At 44.7% G+C, this 20,377-nt stretch overlaps 1 protein-coding gene across 1 annotated transcript in view; it reads left to right on the top strand.

Annotated features, from left to right (window-relative positions):
• The window catches only part of Runx2 (RUNX family transcription factor 2), a 113,713-nt gene that overhangs the window by 64,093 nt on the left and 29,243 nt on the right, over positions 1 to 20,377 (top strand). Inside the window, exon 6 of the mRNA XM_010617811.2 lies at positions 17,024 to 17,185. Within this exon, the coding sequence (XP_010616113.1) occupies positions 17,024 to 17,185 (162 nt within the window). The remainder of the gene's footprint in view (positions 1 to 17,023; positions 17,186 to 20,377) is intronic.

Raw genomic sequence — 20,377 nt, forward strand, 5'->3', positions numbered from 1 at the left:
AAAAAAAAAAAAAGAACATTAGAACTCTGTGATACATGGCCATATCTTAGACTATATAAAACTTTAAGCATTGATATATAGAAATCAAAAGGTCAGTGTATTCACTTGATATGCATCCTTGATAAAAATGCAGGGATGGAATTTACACTGACTTGTTAATTTGAAGCATTCTGCTGTAGTTACTGCTCCATTTAGAGTAGTGAACTTTAGATCACTGAGAAAGGGTTATAGTAGCTGACTTTTTGTCTTTATAGCAATTCTGAGAGATATGTTTTGTAATGGACTTATGATGACTAATTCTGTGTGTGTGTGTGTGAGTGTGTGTGTGTGTTGTGATTTGGCAACCACTGGGTTCTTTCAGTGTTTGATTTCTGAATCTTATAGTCTCTTATCTGTTTGCCAGTTATGTTAATGACTCATCCTTTAAAAATGACTTTGGAACCTCCCAGGTGCTAGAGTCACTTAAAAGAGTTCTCTCAACTCTTTCTCCTTAAATGCTAAAGGTGAGAGCATGAAGTAGAACCAGAGAGTGTTTTAGAACCTAAAATTTAAGTTAAGCACAGTTAAAATCTAAGTACCTTAGGTCTCATTAAGGCACTCAGAACCTAAAATCTAAGTATCTTAGATGTCATTAAAGCAGAAGATGGAGGAGTTCTGGAGGTCTGAGTTGTGTGGGTCTGTGTCTCGGCAGCATATTCCTCTGCCCCAGGTATGCAAGCAGGGTGTGCAGTGCGTGGGGTCCCCGGGCCCATCAGGGTCACAGCCATCTCCCCAGACCTGGCTCTTCAACCTCTTCAGTCAGTGTCTCTTTCCTCCTCACTATCCGGAGGCTCAGGCAGGTTCATTGGAAAGCAGGGCAGTGAATTTCCAAAAATGGGTCTATTTCGAAAAATGGAAAAAAGAAAACCGATTCATTTTTAGGTACTGAGAGCCTCTTGGATGTTTTGTAAGAGGGTTGGCTCTTTATTCCGGGATTACGGTGCTAGTAAAATTGATTTATAGACAGTCTATGTTATCTTCCTCTCACCTGCCTCATGTTCTTACCCACGAGGTGTTAGATCCGACAGCTTTTCCTAGTAGGCGTAGCTGGGCATGGTGTACGTCTGTAATCCCAGCAGTTGGATGAGGCAGGAGGGTTGCTATGAGTTCGAGGACAGCCTGGGGTGTGCAGTGAGTTCGAGGCCAGCTTGGGCTACATAGTGAGACCCTGTCTCAAAAACCAAAAGAAAAAAAAATACAACAACAAAAAAGCCAAATATTCAGGCATACAACCACAGGCCACCACGCTCCCAGTTCTCGGTCATGTGGGCTTTATTGCCAGGGCGGTAATTTGAGCGCCTTTCATACTCAAGGCTGTGTAGTCTTCCAGAACCCACGTTACCAAGAGAACCCCAGGACAGTTGGAGGACCAGCAGCGGCAGCATCAAAGCACATTGAAGGCATTGGAGTTTTAAACCTCTGGACCCTTTTTCTTGTTTATGATCCAGAGCTCTCCCACATGTAGAGAGTTGGGTCTCGGGTAAGGTGGCAGGCAGGGAATGGCACCACCCCTGAGTCAGTCTAATGGAAGAGGTGGTTTTCCTGCCTAACCCTTGAAGCCACCCTGAGCCCTAGTGATTGTCACTTGAGCCCTCATCCTTCCCTGTCCCTTTAGGGAGCCACCCTGTCTTCCCTGGGCTGTCTGCTGACACGAGTCCATCCATCCTTCCAAGTCTTGACTTCTTCAGGAGAGCATCAAGGAACCTTCATCTGCACACTGCCTGGCCATCCCCTGTGCCTTAGTTAAGATCGCCTTATTTTCCAGCGTCTGCCTTTGCTCTCCTACCCTGGTCAATTGTAAATACCCTGAGGTATTTTCTTTTTTGCCTAACTCAGGAGAATGTCTCATTAAAATATTGAATGAATGAATGAAAGTTTGGATGAGAAGTCAGCCTTAAGAAGGGCTGGATATTATGCCTTTCTTATTAGTATTAACTGTTCTTTCTAATTTCTTATCTCAGGGTGCCATTGTTCCCTGGTGACGAATAATAGCAGAAATCACATTTCAACATAATGCTTTGTAGTTAAGTCATTTGGCACTATTCCAGTAGGATTTACATCACTGCATGATTAAATTTACATTCCTGAGAGTATCCTATGATGGGTGTTGTAACTTCTTCAGAGTGTACCACATCTGCATTCTTGCTCGTGTAACCCCTGGGATGAAGATGTTCGTAACAGGACCCATTTATGTCATTGGCTGGGCACTCCTGATGTCTCCAGAACTCGCTCGCACCCCCCTGCCTCTCCCTCTCCCTCTCTCTCTTCCTTCTACCCCTCTCTGGGGATTAAACCTAAGGTCTTACCCATGCTAGGCAAGTGCTCTACCGCTGATCTGCATTCCTAGTCCTTAAGCAACCGATTTATTTTTTTGAGACAGAGTCTAAATTGTCCAGGCTGTCCTCAAACTTGTGATCCTCCTGCCTCAGACTCCTGAATAGTGGGAATTGTAGGTGTGCACCGTAATGGTCGTGGTTGCACAGTCACCCCTGGTCCTTTCGCTTGCCGTTGTAAAAAGGCAGAAGTCTTCAGAGACCCAGAAAAGTGAAATGAAACCTTTGCAAGTTCCCTCTTCTCCCATGTCTCACAATTCCCAGGGTCAGGGGTTCTAACTCCTCTGCACCCGTCGGCTGGGGTTGTTTCGTTGAAATCTCTGATGGCTGATGTTCTGCCTCATGGCTTCCTGAGGTAGCTGTTTCCTCTGTCCCTCTTCTTATCATTCCGACATCTGCTGCCCGCCTCCGGGGCCAGGAAACCAATGGTCAGGCACATGTGTCTTCTTCTTTTGATTCAGCACGTAGTAGTAAGTCGTGATGATCACTCCCTTAAACCCATTACCCTCTGGACAGGTCAGCTGCATCTAAAAACAATCCTTCTGACTCCAGCCCTTGGTGTGGTGGGTTGGGACATTTTTTCTGGCCTTTTCTTTTTTTCTCCACTTTTATTTTTCATCAGTACATTTTGTAGCACATAATGACCACATGCCTCGTCATTGGCTGCTCCTCTTTTTCATGTTCCTTCAGAAACTAATTACGGAGTGCTTGCTGCCTGTTGGGCATTGTTGTAAAGTAATCAGAGAGGCATTTTCTGTGAACAACGAGCTTACACTGTCGTGACAGGTCAACAAATAGGGAAGGAAGTGTATATACAAGGTCATTTCAAGTACTAGTGCTGTGAGGAAATGAAATGGGGCCATTGACGGAGAGCAACCCTGGGAGGTGAGGAGATAACTTGGATTGGAAAGGTGGGAAAGGGTTCTTGAAGATCTGTGTGGGGAACAGCAGTTTCAGGTGGCGGGAAGCTCAGGCTGACAGGGGCTGGGTTATGGGAGGCCTGGGGGGCCACGGTAGGCATCTCTGACGTTATCTGATTCTGTGCATGTGGAGATCATGTCTGTTTTCATGAAGAGTGGCTCACAGGCAGTAAAGGCGGAAGTAGGGCTGTGTTCAGGTTGCTGTTCAGGAGCCCACCTTGCAGGTGGTGAGGGAGACAGGACTCCTGGGTTTGAAACTTGGGCGACTGGAGGACAGCGGCACCCCTCACCTCACGACCTCCCTTCTGGCCCTCCAGGGGGCTCCCTGCCACAAGTCTTCTAAGGTGCAGGATTCCCTTGTATGATTTCCTTTTTTCTTTCCCAGCAGCTCTTGGTTCTCTTGATGCTTAGCTGTCTTTCACTTTGCAGTGAGTGTTGGCTTTCCCTGGATGTGGAAGCTGGAAGGAGGCACATACTGGACATTGCTTGTTTTCATGGTACAGACCTGGTTTTAGGGGCACTTCGGCCAAGAGTGGACCTTGACATTGTGTACAAACTGCTAGACACTCCCTCCTCTCGTTTTACCATGGCTTTCTCCCTGTGTGATGCACGTGCAATTCACTTGCAGTGTCATCTACTTTTCTTCTGAATCTTAATGGGTCATTGTGCACATGCTTTTCTCTCTTGCTGGGCACCCTTCCTGGTATTGTGTTTCCAGACACATTTTCAGGTCTTTCTTCAGAACTGAGATCAGCTGTTGCCTCTGTGTGAGCCTCTTCAGCCTCCCCAAGCTGAGTCTGGCTTCCTCACGGCGTGTACCGCCCTCCCTTCCATTGTGCTGCCTGTGGTGACAATAACTTGATTGCAAGTCAGTCTCTTCCATCAGATGGAACTTTGCAAAGTCCAGGTTCATGTTTTATTCACTTCTGTGCCCCTGTTGCCTTAAACTTGGTGACTTTTGGTTCGGTGATAAATGAAGAAAAAGGTCATTGACATTTCGGAAAGTATGTGCCAGGATCATTCTGGTCCTAATTTTTTATGGGACCTTTGTGATTAAAATATTATTAGCTACCATTTATTAAGTGCTTATCATGAGTTAGGCATTAGCTTAGCTTATGAGCTAAGGTCTCTGAGGTAGGTAACATTAGGAAACCAAGAGGGCCATGGAGGGAAAATAACTCACCCATGGTCCCACTTACAACTCGTAATTGATAGACACAGGTATTTACGGCAGATCCACACAGCTCCAGGGCCCTGTGCTCCGAACCACTGCACACCCTTGGGAGGCTGACGTGCTTTTATTATGACTCAGTTTCCTCCATTTCTGTACCCAAAAACTTTCATTTATGCAGTTCTTTGTCATTTACAAAGTCATTTTATGTCAGTTCCTATTAAAGCCACGAACCGATTCTGAAAGTACATGTTTTATAGATGGAAGAAATTGATTCTTAGACAAAGGGCTTGCTGAAGGCCAACTTCAGCTGTTAGAGTAGAGCGTGCGTTCTAGATTTTTAGCAGGCAGTTGCATTTATCTCAAGGGGCATTGCAGACAGTCGAAGTGACGTGTCCTCAGGGATTACTCTTTTTCTTTTTCCATGAGGTATTATTTAGGGTCCTTGGAGAAGATGTTTTCTACAAAGAAGTGTATAAATTATACTTTAAAATGAAACAGAATGGTTTTTAATGATTCTGTCACTTACATAAGGCATGTATGCAAGGTAACATTTTTAGGAATATCTTGAAAAATCAGCTCGCCAGACCACCTGAGAATCATAAAAATCTTATCAGCCGTTACCTTGGATGAATTGAAGCAGTTTCTCCCCCATTTCAATCCAAGTCTGTCCTCACACGGTAAACAAGGCTTCCTTAACTATGAAGAGGAACCCATGGCAGTTAGGCCTGAGGGGTTCACTTGTGTGTGTGGTGGGCCGAGTTGTGCACATCTCAGACTACTGTTCCCTTCAAGTGCGGAGTGACCACAGGATTCTGTAATGTGGGACAAACTGGGAGGTGGTGGAGTGGGCGTGGTGGCAGCAGCAGCAGCTGGGGACCAGCAGGAGAAGGAGCCCAGGAGGGGTCAGGGACTGCTGGGGAGCCAGAGGAGTGACTGCAGGGTTCTGGCAGTGGGTGTGGAGAGGGCATTGAGAAGGACCCAGTGTTCACAACCTGTGGTCCTGTGCACCTGAATATGACTTGTGTTGTAAGGAGCTGGGGCCGTCACTCGTAGACACGTTGGCGATGGTCCTAGGTGGCAAGCTTTGGGGTCACTGCAGACCCTGTCCTGTCTTCTTTGAGATCTTTGGGCAATAAGCTGCAGCTATGTCCAGGTCTATCTTTTCAGAGCAAAGTGCTCATCACAATTCTTACTTAGCACAAATCCTGCGCGGGGAGACCAAGTCACACCTGTTTCTCTCTGGCAGCCGTCTCCCCAGGATGGGCAGAATCGGGTGCAGCCTGTATCAGCTATGAGGAATGAGGCTCTGGGGACCCCATGAAGGGCTGTGGTCACAGGTCACCTCGTCGCTCAGCCTGCTGGTGGCATTAGGGTCTTAAACATGTTCTCTTTGTATTTCTGTCTCTTAATCTGAAGATGTGCTGGCTTGGTCAGGCTTTTGGAAACATAGAGAGGTTCTGAGAAAAATTGATTTTGTTCCAAAAACTTGCCTTTGTTATTTTCTCCTACCTAGAATAGAAAATGTGTAGTTGGTACTTAGTTGTGATAAAAATAGTCTGTTTCCTATACAGTACCTCATTTTGTCCTTCTTGTCCTCAACACTAGTTTTCTAGTCCTTCTGTAGGCTTCTTGCTTTCATTCTCTTTTCTGTCCCAAAGCATCAGCTTTCTCTTTAGCTTTATACTTGGAGTGACATTCACGTACACATGTTTGCATAGGTGTATGTCTGTCCGTGCATGTGTGCATACCTTTCCCCTCTACTGGTTTCCCAGGGACCGTTCTCTCTCCTTTTTTGTTTTGATTTTTTTAGCCAGGCTTTCTCTATGTAGTTTAAGTTGTCCTTGAACTCACTGTGTAGCCCAGGCTGGTCTCAAACCTGCAGTGATCCTCTTGCTTCAGCCTCCTGAGTGCTGGGATTACAGGTGTGCACCACCACACCGGCCTTACACCCCCCTTCTTACCCTTGATGAGGACATGAGCAGAGGCTGGGAGACCGCCTTGGCAGAGAACACCCTCCTGCAGGGCTGGTCCAGGGGAGGGTTGGGTCCTGCCTGAAGTTTGGCATCCTGGGGTGGGTTGTGAGGTTTAATCATGGGTAGGCACCTCAGGCTGTGCACATAATCACCCAAGATTAATAGCAATACTGCCTAAGATTAGTAGCAATAGTGATATTTAGATATTTTCCAACTGAAAAAGTATTTTATTCCATGTTAATATATGTGGAAGCATTCTGGGAACAGAATGGTGAGGCACTACTCTCAGCTGTGACCATCAGATTATTTTTAGGGTTTTGTTTACTGTGATAAAGACTTGTTTTTTTTAAATGATTTCAAAAGTTTGAGTAGTATTTGAAAGACAGATTTAACCCAAGAGTCACTATTGTGGGCCTAGGTAATGAATAAGGAAACTGGAGCATTAGGGGGTTTCTGAAATGCGCCGAGCTGAAATTAGCACTCGGCGTGGCAGGAAAGGGGAACGTGGTGTGGCTTTAGGCAGCCGTCTGTGCGTCTACAGTTTCAGGCGATGGTGTGATGGGACCTGGGTGTGACGGGAGTCATCTCATCTCTTAGGACTCAGAACAAATTATGGAGATGAGGACCAGACTGGGCCAGTGTCCGTGTGGGGGATGCCCCACAGGTGCTAGGGGTGGTACTGACAGAGGGGCTTTCCAGGTGGGGGTGACCCAGCTCATGCACGTGGAGCAGGAACAGCAGGCAGGTGGCAGGGTTAGTGCAGGTGGGGACCGGGAGTATGGTTTGGAAGGGTCAAGGGTAGACGGGAGCTTCCTCCGTTCCTTATAGACAAGAGGGCCCACTCTTGCTATGTCCTCTCCAGTTGCTGAATCTGACGCCACCCTTTGGGAACATTGTCCTCTTAACTCTGTCTGTGTGGGTTGCAGGGCAGTGGAGCCGCTGATGTGCTGCCCGCCCATCTGAAGATTGTGTTGACTTCTCTGATCCTGTCTCATCCCCAGTTATCTCTTTTCATCCCTCTGGATCATTTTCTAGTTCTGACTCTTCATCCGGTATTGGGTACTACTCACAACGCTGGCTCGTTTTGAAATTGCGAGTGGTTGCTTCTCATCTTGTGAGACTTTGGTGAATATGTTGGGTAGATCCAAGACTCTGACCCTCTGTCTCATCTGTAGGCCTCTACACTATCCGCAGGTCACACTGGGGGTGAGGCATAGTCTTGCTGAGGTTCAGGGACAGCAACAGTGAAATGTCTTTGACTCTGTTGTTCGGGTGGCCCCAGGCAACAAGACTTGAGGGAATCCTTTCTGCTTTCCGAGTCACTGTGAAGATCAAGTATGAAAAGTTCTTGTACACAGGCCTTTGAAAATGACTTAAGTATTTTTCATGGACTGCAAATTAATCTAGCACTGGAACCTGCACGTGCCCATGTGTGCACACACACAAACGAGTTGAAATTTAGATTTTTGCCACTAGCAATGACATTTTCAGAATAAGGCACATTGGTAAGAGAATATAAAACCTATTGTATTTTATATAGTGATCTTTAAAGGCATTATCATCAAATAATTCAACAACTCTCATGGGTAATAATGATCCCAGAGAGCACAACTAAGAGTAGTGAGTGGAGTTCTAGGGAGACACATTTTTTTTATGTAAGGAAGACCTTCTTAGACCTCACTCTGTGAAGCTAAAGCCTTGCTTGTTTGTTGCCATAAATTCTTGGGGGCCGGGAGGGGCATAATTCATCTGAGACCAGAGACTTGAGCTCATCAAATGCAGCAGCAAACTGTTCTTCCTTATCTCTTTGCTTCTCCTGAGCCTTAATTTCCTCTTATGTATGTTTGTTCTCTTCTTTCTATTTAAAGATCATTCTTCTCGATAGGGAAGATTAAATCAAAACAGTGTTGGGTAATTTTCCTTTCTGTCATGAGTAAAAATTATGCGCATTGTTCTCAAGCTTTGGCATAGGCCCGCATCACCTGGGGAGATTGTTAAGAGTACAGACTCCAGTTCTGTCACCCTGAGTCACAGTGTAAGATGTGGAGCCAACCCAGAGGCCCAAGGCCTCTACCCTGGAGCCATCTTGCTCCTCCAGAGCAGACCCTGATCCAGTCAGGAGGCATCTCAGAAGCCACCCCTTGCCGAGTGCACTGAGGCCACCGAGTACCCTGGGTTGGCTCTTCTGATATTCCCGAGTGTCCCCTGGGCCCCACCCTAGTGTCCCTTCTGGCTGCTGTTTTCCCTGCATAGCCCTCCTTCTGTGTCTGGTCCTGGACTGGACTCCTGCCCTGTTCCTGTTATGAAGCTGCTGGAAGGGGATTTTAGAAACACTCCTCTGATTATATCACCCTGTCATGAGCAAACTCAGGTGACCTGTGAGTGCACTTAGGCTGGGGCTCAGAGCCTCCTCCCCAGCAGCAGGTCCTGCATACCTGCCCCTCCTTGCTGTTCTGCATCTTCTGCTGACACTGTTCCGAGCTTTGTGCCCTTCACACATTGGCTTTCTTTCAAGTCCTCAGAAACTGGATGCATACTGTTTGCTTTGCCTAAAGCCCCCCTAACCTTACCCAGGCACCTCCAGACATCTGCTTGCCATTTGTGCCTCGGTGAGCACTACCGAAAGGAAGCCCAGGTGGACTCGGGGTCCCCACCATATGTTTTCATGGCTCTGAGGATATCTCCTTTAGCACTCACAGTTACATCATGATCTGATTAATGCCAGTCTGTCCTACCCAACTGTAAACACTCTGAGCAGAGATCAGGTATATGTGTGTGTATGTATATATATATAATATTTGCTCCTATAAATGTTACATCTTACTTTTCTGTTTAGGGTTATGACCCTTTTTAAATGAATTTTTGTGAATAATGAAGGGTCAAGACTTCTTGTTCTTTGTATGTATGTCTAATAGTTCTAGCACCCTTTGTTACTGAGTAGGGACTGGCTATATATGGATGAGTGTTTTTTGGACTCATTCGGTTTCATTGATCTACATGTTTATGTTTATGTTATGTTTAGTTTAATTATAGCAGCATTAAGTCTTGAAATCAGATTATATGTCCTGTTTTCATTTTCAAAATTGTTTTAACTATTTTAGTACCTTTCGTTTTCATACAAATTCTATAATTAGCTTGTCAGTTTCTGCAGTAACACTTGCTGGCGTTTTGATTGATCTTATGAAGAATCTGTAATTATATATTAATATAAAAATATATATATTTTAATGGTAATGGGGATGGAACCCAGGTCCTTCACATTGAGTTGCATCCTCAGTCCTTTTCTTAATTTTTGTTTTGACACAAGGTCTTACTAAATTTTAACGTGCTCAGGCTGGGTTCAAACTAACAGTCCTCCTGCCTCAGCATCCCAGAGTGCTAAGGTTACATGCCTGCACTGCCCGGTCATCTTAGTGTATCTTTATTCACCGTTATTACCTCTAATGACTAGCGCAGAACCAGAGGGGACCCTCAGAGAGGATGTTTTTAATGAATGCATGAATGAATGACTGGGAGACAGTTCCGGGACCCTGGATATCGCCAGCCACCTGACCAAGGTGTCACCATGCCCGGGGACTCTCTGTGATGCTCTAGCTGCTGTATCTCACCCCCCGGAGGTGGGTGCCAGCCCGATTCGAACCTGAGTTCACTACAACCACTTTGACACTGTGACTTGAACTGGGCCAGAGTCACATCCCGGTCCTAGTCCAGGTTCTGTCTCGAGTCCTGTCCCCTTCCTCCGGCAGGCTGTTCACCGGAGGCCAGTTGAGGTTCCATTTGATAGCCGTCAGGAGGCATCGTTGTAAATTAGCAGACTCCATATATATATATTTCATCTGAATGCTCCAGTTTTCTCAAGAAATGTGTGAGCTTTACGCGGCTCGGTGTGAGGACCAATCAGGGAGAAGGGAGTGGAGGACAAGCGGTGGGAGCAGGGGCTCAGACACACTGAGCTTCGGCAGAGACCTTGGGCTGTCGTTATGTCATTGGCACAGTAGCCTGCCAGGGGCACCAGCAGGAAGGAGCCTTGTGTGTGCTGGTTCAGGCTCTGCCCATTGACTTGTTTCCTCCCATCTCTGCATGAAGTTTACCACAGGCTTGTGGTGCACCTCACCGCGAGCGCCTCGTAGGAAAGCAGACCCTTCCACACACCCACACTTGTTTGAGCACAGTATTAAGGGAGGCTTGCCGACAGCAACTTCTGAGTTTCCACACGCCCTTTTATAAACAGCTTTTATAAAGCTGCCTGCATGCTCTGCTTCCCCCTCCTCACATGTTTTCTTCGAGAAAGGAATTCTAGCTGGGTGTGGTGGTGTATGCTTGTAGTTCAGCACTCTGGGAAGCTGAGGCAGGAGAATTCAAAAGTTTGAGCCCAGACTGGGCAATTTAAAAAAAAAGGGGATGTAGCTCAATGCAGAGGCCTGGGGTTCAATCCCCAGTCCCGCAAAAACAAACACACAAAGGAATTCTACGTGTTTTCCTGTAGTCATTCATTTCCCTCGGATGCCTTTCTCCTTCCTCCCTTACGCTTGTAACTGTGACTGACTTTGCCTCAGTTGGAACAAAAGCTGGGGGGAGATTCGTCATGCCAACACATGAGTTTCTTTTTTACCTGAGACAAAGAGACTTTCACCTGAGCTCTTACTAGCTAGAGCTGGTCTGGTCTCACAGAGAGGGTGGGGATTTCTTCTGAAGTCTGAGTTTTCAGATCATTCAACATTTACAGCTATGGAGACTGTTTCTTCGTGGGTTTCATCTTCAGGGTCGTCTTAGGTTCTCTGCTGTCCCATTCAGCCCAGCTGATTGATCATACTCTGTAAGCACAGCAGGCCCATTGTATAGGACAGCCTGATTTTATCTCAAGTGTATATGGCAGGTCAGATTTGATCCCCACTTCCCCCCAAGACACTCCCTGCTTTAGATGTCAGGAGAGTGGTCTGTGGAGGAATAGAGGAAGACTCAGATTTAAATGCCCTCATGTGATATTTAGTATTTCGCATTTCCTGAGCACCAGAGTATGTGTGCATTAAAAAATTCAGCACCAGAGCTCCTGCTTTTCAGCTGTCACATCTATATAAGACATGTCAGTACTTTGCATTTCTACCGCGTAGTAATAAAGATAATGTCGCTACTGTTTCTGGAGTTTGGCCCGTTAAAAGAATCAGTGACAGTTTTTCAAATACCAGGGAAATCCTTTTCATTTCTTGGAGGGGGAAGTTTCTGAGCAACAGCGTTACATTCTGAAAGCTTTCGGATGCTTTTAGGTAACCTACAGGTTACAGGTTAGCCGGGGTATAACTCACCTCCAAGCCATGTCCTTCAGCTGTGTCCCTTGAGTCATGGAAGTCAAGGGAATTCTTGTTTATGCTGGAGAGGTAGCATGTGGGCCCTCACCTCTGGTTTCTGCAGACCCAAAAGGGAGAATTGGACTGTTTCTGGGTGGGGAAGGCGGAGGGATCGGTCATACTTGCTCTGGGGACCTAGGGTGGAGACCAGGAAGTTCCCTGTTTACTCATGGTTAATTGGGAGCCTTGATCCAGTGCTAGGCCCTGTATCTTCCCTGTTAGCATCTTTAGGATTGATTGGTGCTGTCAAAAAACACATCCATCACCTGCTCTGACTCATCCAAGTTGGGCATGAATCTCAGAAGTCTCGGGTTTCTTCAGGAAGTTGAGTGCAGAAATCCTTCCTGAGATCAGGTTAAGGTGACTTTTCTCTGCGGCAAGCATTAATAATTGTCCACAAGAAAGCAAATAGGCTGTAATTGTATATTTGTGGTAGTTTGTTTTCTTGGTGAGTGAGCATTTGTTTAGGAAGTCAAGATATTGCACAACCCATTTTTCCCCACTAAAACACTGAGAGTGGAGATTATTTGAAAATACACAAAAATGTTGAGGGTTTTACCTTCTTGGAGGAAAGAAACCAAGACTGAGGGAGAACATGACTAAGGTCATGCCTTCACACTGAGCTCTTTTTATTTTGTTAAGTTTCCCAGGCTGGGCTCAAACTGTCCATCCTCCTGTCTCAGCCTCCCAGAGTGCTGGGATTATAGGTGTGCCCTGCCATATCCACCTTACCTCTCCTGGCTATGGCTCCCTTTTTAAAACCACCTGTCCCAAACTAGTGAATTCCATATAGCAGTTCTTAGATTTCATTTTTCTTTAGTAACTCTGAGTATGTCACTATCACACAGTCTCAGCACAGTGACCTTGAAACAGATTGGCTGGACTGTAGCCCATCCTCTGAGAGACAAAAAATAAAACAAATCAAAACACAAAACAAACAAACAAACAAACAAACAAAAAACAAAAAAAGAAAGAAAGAAGTTTTTGCACTTGTTTAGGGATAGTGAGAAGAAATTTTTTTCTAATCCTGGATAGCTTCAGGAAAGGCCTCCATTAAAAGCAAAGCTAGTTTTTTCTTTTTGGTACTGGGGATCGAACTCCAGTCCTTGTACTAAATCCCTGGCCCTACAAAGCTATCTTTAATAGACTGTTCTAGTATATATTGTGGCAGTCAGGAAGTTTATGTAAAACCTAAAACCTCACTGATAAAACTCCTTTGTTTTCTCCCAAGAGAAAATTAGAGAGTGACTAATTGTGATCTCATTTTAATATTCCATTACTCACCAGGCCACCCTGGAGGTTCATTCAGGAGCTGTGTATTGAGTACCTATTATGTACAAGGCCTTATACTTAATAAAACTGAGGCTGATCTTAGAAATCTTTAAGAATAATACCAGATACCCAGCTACCTTAGATAAGTTAGAGGCGTATTTTTATTCTTTTTGAATAATAGTACTGTATAGCTGTGAAAATGCCTTTTCATATATTAGCTTATATTAGTTCACCTCATTTCCCAAATACCACAGTGGTTGCTGCTGTACTCATTTTGCAGTTCAGACTTTTATTTATTATCGACCTTGTATGTACCAAGAGGGCTAGCTTCCCTTATCAGATATTGCTCAGTTGAAGCAATGCTCAGGAAAACCTAATGAGCATCATGATTCTCATTTTGCCCATGAGCCACTGAAGCCCCAGGTGTGTAGGTGATTTGTGGGCCTACAGGAGCTGTTGTTCAGTGTGCCTCGTCCCCTTGTTCACTGTAGAGTTGTGTGGCCTTGCGTTAGAGAGGAGGAAAGGGAGGTCCAAGGTTAGCTAACCCGGCTGTGGCCACACAGCTCATAAACAGCAGAGCTAAGGCTGCAGCTCGGAGTCTCTCCTAGGAAGACTATGGGGGCTGCACCCTCAGTGAGCTGCCACTTGCACAGGAGGGGCTGGAAGTCTGCATCTTACATCCACATTAAGCACCCTCATTCCTTTGTGATGTTTCAACTTTCATCATTTTAGTTCTTCTTTAGATTTCCTTGTACTTTTCCCCATTTTCAGGCAGGGAGCTCCATCCTCCTCCGAACAACATGTCCCCTTTGAGAATGGATATGCAGCTTAAGTCACTTTGCCAGGATGTCACCTGGTGAAGTTAGAACTCAAGCCCACTTTAGTCCTGTGTGCCTCCCTCGCTGAGCTATGTGGTTCTTGCCCTTGATGTCTGTAGAAACTATCACTTGAGAGAAGGCCTTGTCTTTATGAAATCGCTTCCCTGTACTGTGAGGAATGAAGTCTTTGACACGTGAAGGCCATTTACTGTTTCTCTGCAGAGTGAACTACATTCGTGGGATACGGCCATATCAGATCTGCAGCATGGAACGGTCTTTCAGATCTGAAATGATGCTAGCCTCTGTAATCGCAGCCTTGGGAACTATAAAGCTCAATGTTCATTACTTTTAACAATCAAGTGTCCTTTAGATTTCTGCAGGAAAAGTGCATGTGCACCATTTACAGTGCTACCCTTTTAGTTAATCTGCAAGCTCAGGTGAATGTTCTTTAAAATGGAATTGGATGAAGCTTTCCTCTTTGTTGTTTGATGTCAGTAAACATCAGATAAATATCCAGATGTATTGAATTATTTCCACCCAAGGAAGTACTGTATGTCCTATTTAGACAGTCTTTAAATAAATGGTTTCCAAATTGAGCAAATAAACAAGAAATAGCTGAAATTCAATCCCTTGGTCTGTATAGAAAAACTGAAAGGCTTTGATACAGGAATGGTCTCAGGAAATCCCCGTATCTTCTTATATACTCATTTTTATTTTTAGTGATAAATTCGAATTGACTGTTCAACTACATTAATAGGTTTTGAAAATCAGGTTTTTCTTTTTCAGAGAGTGAGGGGTGCTGGGATAATTTTAAGCCTGCTCTAAACATAGTTACTTTAGTTCAGATGTATTTTAAACATGGCCCTATCTCTGGGATGCTACAAGGTTGTTTTTTTTAAAGATAAGAGTTAATACTTGCCACGTACTTCTTGCGCTATTAGCCTTGTAATAATTTTCTCATCCCTGTGACTCCGATATTATGACCACCATCCCTTATAGATGAGGAAATGGAGTCTCAGTATGGCTGGGTGACTAAGCCAAGATCACGCAGAAAGCCAGGCGTGGGGATGATGCCTGTAACCCCCACACTTGGGAGGCTGAGGTAGGAGGGCTGCTGTGAGTAAGGACAGCCTGGGCTACATAGTGAGTTCAAGGAGAGCCTGGACCTGTTTCAAGGAAAACAGCGAGAACCTGTCTCAACACCCCAATCCCCAAGATCACAGAGAAAGTAGAAGTCTCTGAACTAATTCTGACCCTAATTTTGAGTATTCCAAGGGCCACACATATTCTGATATACTAAGCTGTCCTGTTAACAGCCCCATCTATGTGAATTTTTAAAATTAACATAAAAAACGTAGAAGTTAATGTAAGAAACATGTCTTAAAAGAAATTGGCTTATGAATCTGATTAGCCCTCAAGAGCAAACCAGTTTGAAATAGGGAGTACTTTTTTTTTTTTACATGTTGGGAACGTATAGCAAATTTACCTTCTTTTGTAGATTGAAGGCCCTTTAATAAATCTGCTTGTCCTTGAGTTTCTGCCTCCTGGAAACTCCGTGGAAATGCATCAAAAGACACCAATTTAATTCTCAGCAATTGACCCTCACAGTTTTCGGCACACTATTTTTATTATAGGTAACACTGGACTGCCTTCTAGACTTGTGGCATTTTAAAAACAAATTTCAATAACAGTGAAAACATTTCCCTGTTTTGGGTCATTTTCTTAATGTCAGAAACTAATATGCTTAGGGTTGAAATGGCATGAAGTTTTTCCATTTTTAATGGTAGCTGACTTTGAAATTAACTTTTGTCTTTCTCTTGAAAGTAATTTTCTGGGTTTTTTTTATTGAGTTTATTGGTACAATCTAGGTATACAATACAGTTACATTCATCATTGGGATTGTGTGCCTTTACATAATAGGTCTTGATTCTCATTTTTTCCCCTTGTCCCTGCCCTCCCTTCACCTCCCACTCCCCTCCCCATTTACAAACACTTTATTTCTATTTTTTCAGTTTCTCATATTTTTTTCCTCTCCCTTATTACCTTTCCCCCACCCTTCCCGCTTTCCCTACACCTTTAGCCCTTTACTTCCTATTTCACATTATTAATTATCTCATTAGGATCCTGTGTACTAATATAGTTTTCACACCAAAGAAACTATTCGGTATTTCAGTTAAAGAAATCTCTGTATGAACATTAAAAATAGGGGATCCTAAAATCAAACTAAAAAGGAAAGTAAAAGAGAAAAGGCAATGATGTAGCATCAAAATAATCCTTAATTCTGGAGATGAAAATGGTCCCTGAACATATTTAAATTGCTTCTTGCTCTTATAGTCTTATCTTATTCTTTTTTTCATTATTTAGAGAATACTTTGTTAGTTTCTTTAATCAAACCCGCGTAGATATGACCTTACATGTTTAATATGATGTTACCCCTGTACACATGGAAAAAAATAAAAATAAAAATAAATTAACATTTCTAGACCAATATGGCTGTCCATTTCTGTACAATGCCAGTAATTTTCTGTTTTAACTTCAGTATGAAAGCTATGCAGCCCGCTTCCTGCATTTCTATTTATTCTATTCATCTTACATGGTGCCTCATCCTTTCCCGTCCCTAGACCACCTCCCAGCCCACATGTTAGAAAAAAAGGGAGCCTGAGCTGGTATCATGTAATTGTTCACTGTCAAACCAAAAAGCAAGTCTGAAAGACAGATATGCAGAAGGAAAAGGCACAGTCTACATGTTTTTTAAATTCCACAATTTTTAAAAACTAATTTCTAACTTTAAAAAAATTAGTAAAATATGGTCATTGGAGGGATTTTAGAGAACATAGAAAATAAATAGATTTTACTTTGTAGAAATAACCAAAGCAAATCGCTTCCTAAATGACCGTTAAACTTTCCAAATGGAAATATTTGTATCTAAGAGAGACAAATCGTCCTTCTGCGTGATCTGTTTTGTTATTTCCTTGTGACTCTAGAAAGCTTTGTGCTGTCCAGGGCATAAACGGGTGAGACGATCGGATGTAGTCATTCCTTGCACGTTCCCACTTTTTCTGCTTTACCCTTTGTACTTTGGGGGTTGCATGTTGCTGAGGCCGCAGTGGCTGGTACGCTAAAGATTGTATTTTTCTTCTCTTTCTCAGACCCCAGGCAGGCACAGTCGTCCCCGCCGTGGTCCTACGACCAGTCTTACCCTTCCTACCTGAGCCAGATGACGCCCCCGTCCATTCACTCCACCACCCCGCTGTCCTCCACGCGGGGCACTGGGCTTCCTGCCATCACCGACGTGCCCAGGCGAATTTCAGGTAAAGACCAAGCTGCAACTAGAAACCCACCCCTCTGCAGGGGCCAGGGGAGCGGGATGGGCCAAACCTATCTCAGAGGAACATGTGGGGAAGGGTGTGAAGTCAGGCAGCCAGGTCTTCTGAATTACGGGGTCATCACACACTGGGGCTTTGTAGATCGAGAGACTGGCAGCCCACTGGAGAGGGTACTCCTTCCTTAAGATGATAATGAGTAGCACCTGGCTGGTGTCCTCCCGGATTGTGTCCCACGGGTGGGGGCTTCTCCTGAGGGTCTGTGCCAGGCCTTCCTCAGCTTGTTCCTTTCTTCTCCTAACACCTGCCTGTGAACTACACTGCAGAGTGGTGGCACCATCCTCCATTCCTGGAGGTCACGCTAGCCAGTTCTAAGAGGGTGCACCTGGGGACTTGGTATCTTCTAGTTTAGTGACCCGGAGGAACCTGGAAAGGTGACATGTGGCCAACACAGACCTGGGGCAGCCCTTCCATTAAGCACACCCCTGTCCCTTGCAGTGTGGTAGCCTCAGTACCCACAGATCTACTCTGTCCAAGGCTGTCCCCAAATCTGTGGCTCCTGGGAGGGAAGTACTGATGCTCAGTGACCTGGCTGCTCCCCTTTCTCTGCTGGTGAATTCATCAGAGAGCCAGAGAGCGTCCGTGAAGACTTCAGACAAGTGGGAAAGTTATAAGCCCTCAGCCACGCACTTGCATCCCAGAGATAAAGAAAGCAGTCTGTTCTTTCACTGCGAAATAGTACAAAGCCCAACATTGTCCCCATAAAAATAGCTGTAGACCCCCAGAGGCACAGCCCCACTACAGCCCCTCTTCTCCTAGCTCAGGCCCCACACACCGGTGTGACTCCTGGCCAGGTTAATGCCTCTCTTTCTCTTTTTCTTTCTCTTTGTGTTTCTGTCTCAGTCTCTCTCCCTCTCTCATTCTCCGAAAAGTTCGAAGTTGCTGTTCTCTCCGCTGAGTTGCACCACTGACGAAGCCCAGGCAGCAGGCTTGGGGGCTCTGATTAGCTCAGACTCCTTTCTTTCTTTCAACTTGGGCGGAGGGAAAGCTTTGTTTCTCGAGCCCAGAGCAGGCGAGGGCTCTCTGGTCCTAGTGCCTTCGCACTGTCTGCTGCAGATGGACTCCCACAGGGGTGAGTAGGGAAGAAGAGGGTGGAGGGGCAACCGCAAGACTCTCGGGGAACTGTGTTGCCACTTTGCACTGATGACTGCTTTATTACTTTTGTGAACTGCCTGCTGCTCACTGGGGAATTGTGCAGAGTATAGGAAATTAGTTATTGCCTTTCTTGCCTGGCATCCCCATCCCCTTGAGGCAGGCATCGGTTAGACACAGGAAGGAAGGGAGGACAAAGATGCAGAGGGGTGACAGGGCTGGTGTGGGGTTGGAGCCCAGTGCCTCATGACGCTGAGTTAGGTCTGGTCCTTCCTTCTATGTTTCGTACCAAGAGTCTGTTTTACTTCACACAGTTCACACAGGGCCACAATGACACTGACAGAGCAGATTTGTGCAGATGTGCTTGTGTTCAGGGCTCCTTTGAGTTTTGATCTGCCAACCCTCTGTGGCTGGAGCAGATTGTCCTATTGTTTTTCTCTAGTACAACCTGGGGAGGGGGACCCCAGGGAGCGATTGTAGCTTTAGAGACACTTACCTTTCGCATTTTCTCATTTTCTTCCTGAGGGATATTTGTATGGGGGTAAAAACCAATGAAAATAACAGACAAGATATAGCCTAAATGGGCAGTGGGTGTGCATCATCTACACGGCTAAGGTAGAACAGCCAGATTATTATTCTGAGTCCATTTACTGGGAATTATTTAAAACATTTCCATGAAATAGTACCATAGCACTTCCTGTTCCCCAAAGTGAAGGGAGGAGCAGAAACAGGTTGACTTTCCAGCCTTTGTCCAAAGGTAGGAACAAGTCCCTGCTTTAAACTGTTTAAAACTGACTCTGGGCCAGTTTTCCCCTCTTGCCCAGCATCTCTGTGAGCTGTAATGAAGCAACACAGGGCCAAGATGGGAGGTTCTGTATAAACACAAAGAGAACAGAAAATCCCTCCTGTCAGCACGTAGACAAACAGGAAGAAATGGCGAGGCCGGGACTATCAGGGACCTGCGGGAGCCCTTGTTGTACCGGACTTGCCCTTGGCCATGAGCCGTGCCTGATGGACGTGGGGACAGTGATGTGGGGAGTAGGGCTTGTGTCAGAGGTTCCACAGTGTGTAGGTTCTATTGCATGATTATTCGTCTCCATTTCTAAAGCCATCCTATGACCCATGAATTGCAGTCTCCTACCTGAGACTTAACAGTGAGAATGTTTATCCCTTTTTGATGTTTTAATGAATAAAACCCTTTGGATTAAGTCTGTTCCTATCATCAGTGCCAAATAAGGCTGTTTCCCTGGAACAAGACAGTGAAAATATTACCCTTCACCCCCATTCCCAAGTAGTCCTCATGAAGAGAAATCCATTCTCATCTACCTAAGGGGATACACAAAATATTCTCCTAATATTTGGGGCAAGAAAGAGTAAAATTATCCACTTACATAGTAGATGGGGAGGCCTAGACCTACATTTGAATTCGGCTCACACAAATCTCAAGGAAGCTTCTTACTTGTCTGAAACTTAGTGTATAGAGTTCTCAAGACAAACTTTTGACACACTCTATTTGCCAAATAGATTGCAGCTAATACTTTGAAGTTAGAATTATTTGAAAAATTGTACATCTGTATATAATTTGCAAGCAAGCCTTGGCTTAAATGAATCAAATAAATACAAACCTGAATGTTGATAGGGGATTATTTGCCTAATGAATCAGCACAGGACATATTGAAAATAAAAATCCCCTGGAATATTTAAATACTTAAATAAGCATGTACTCCTGTGGCCTTCAGAAAAGCACTTACCACAGTACCTAATACAGAGAAGTACCCACACATTTGCTGCTATTATTATGTAGATGTAAAATGAATATTTATAGAGCTGAAAGCAACAGGGAGCCATTCACAAAAAGTCAACAAATCATTAAGGAGAAATAACTGTTCAATTATGTCATAAAACAGACAATATTGAGTTTCATTTACATTAACTAGGCATGATGACGTTTGGTTCAAAAGGAGTCTAGGAATAAATGCAACCAAGAAAGAATCTGTAGAAATATCTGCCCCTGAAGAAATTCCATTT

Source organism: Fukomys damarensis, unplaced genomic scaffold (genome assembly GCF_012274545.1).
Source record: "Fukomys damarensis isolate Sample0158 unplaced genomic scaffold, DMR_v1.0_HiC HiC_scaffold_20, whole genome shotgun sequence".
NCBI classification, from domain to species: Eukaryota; Metazoa; Chordata; class Mammalia; order Rodentia; family Bathyergidae; genus Fukomys; species Fukomys damarensis.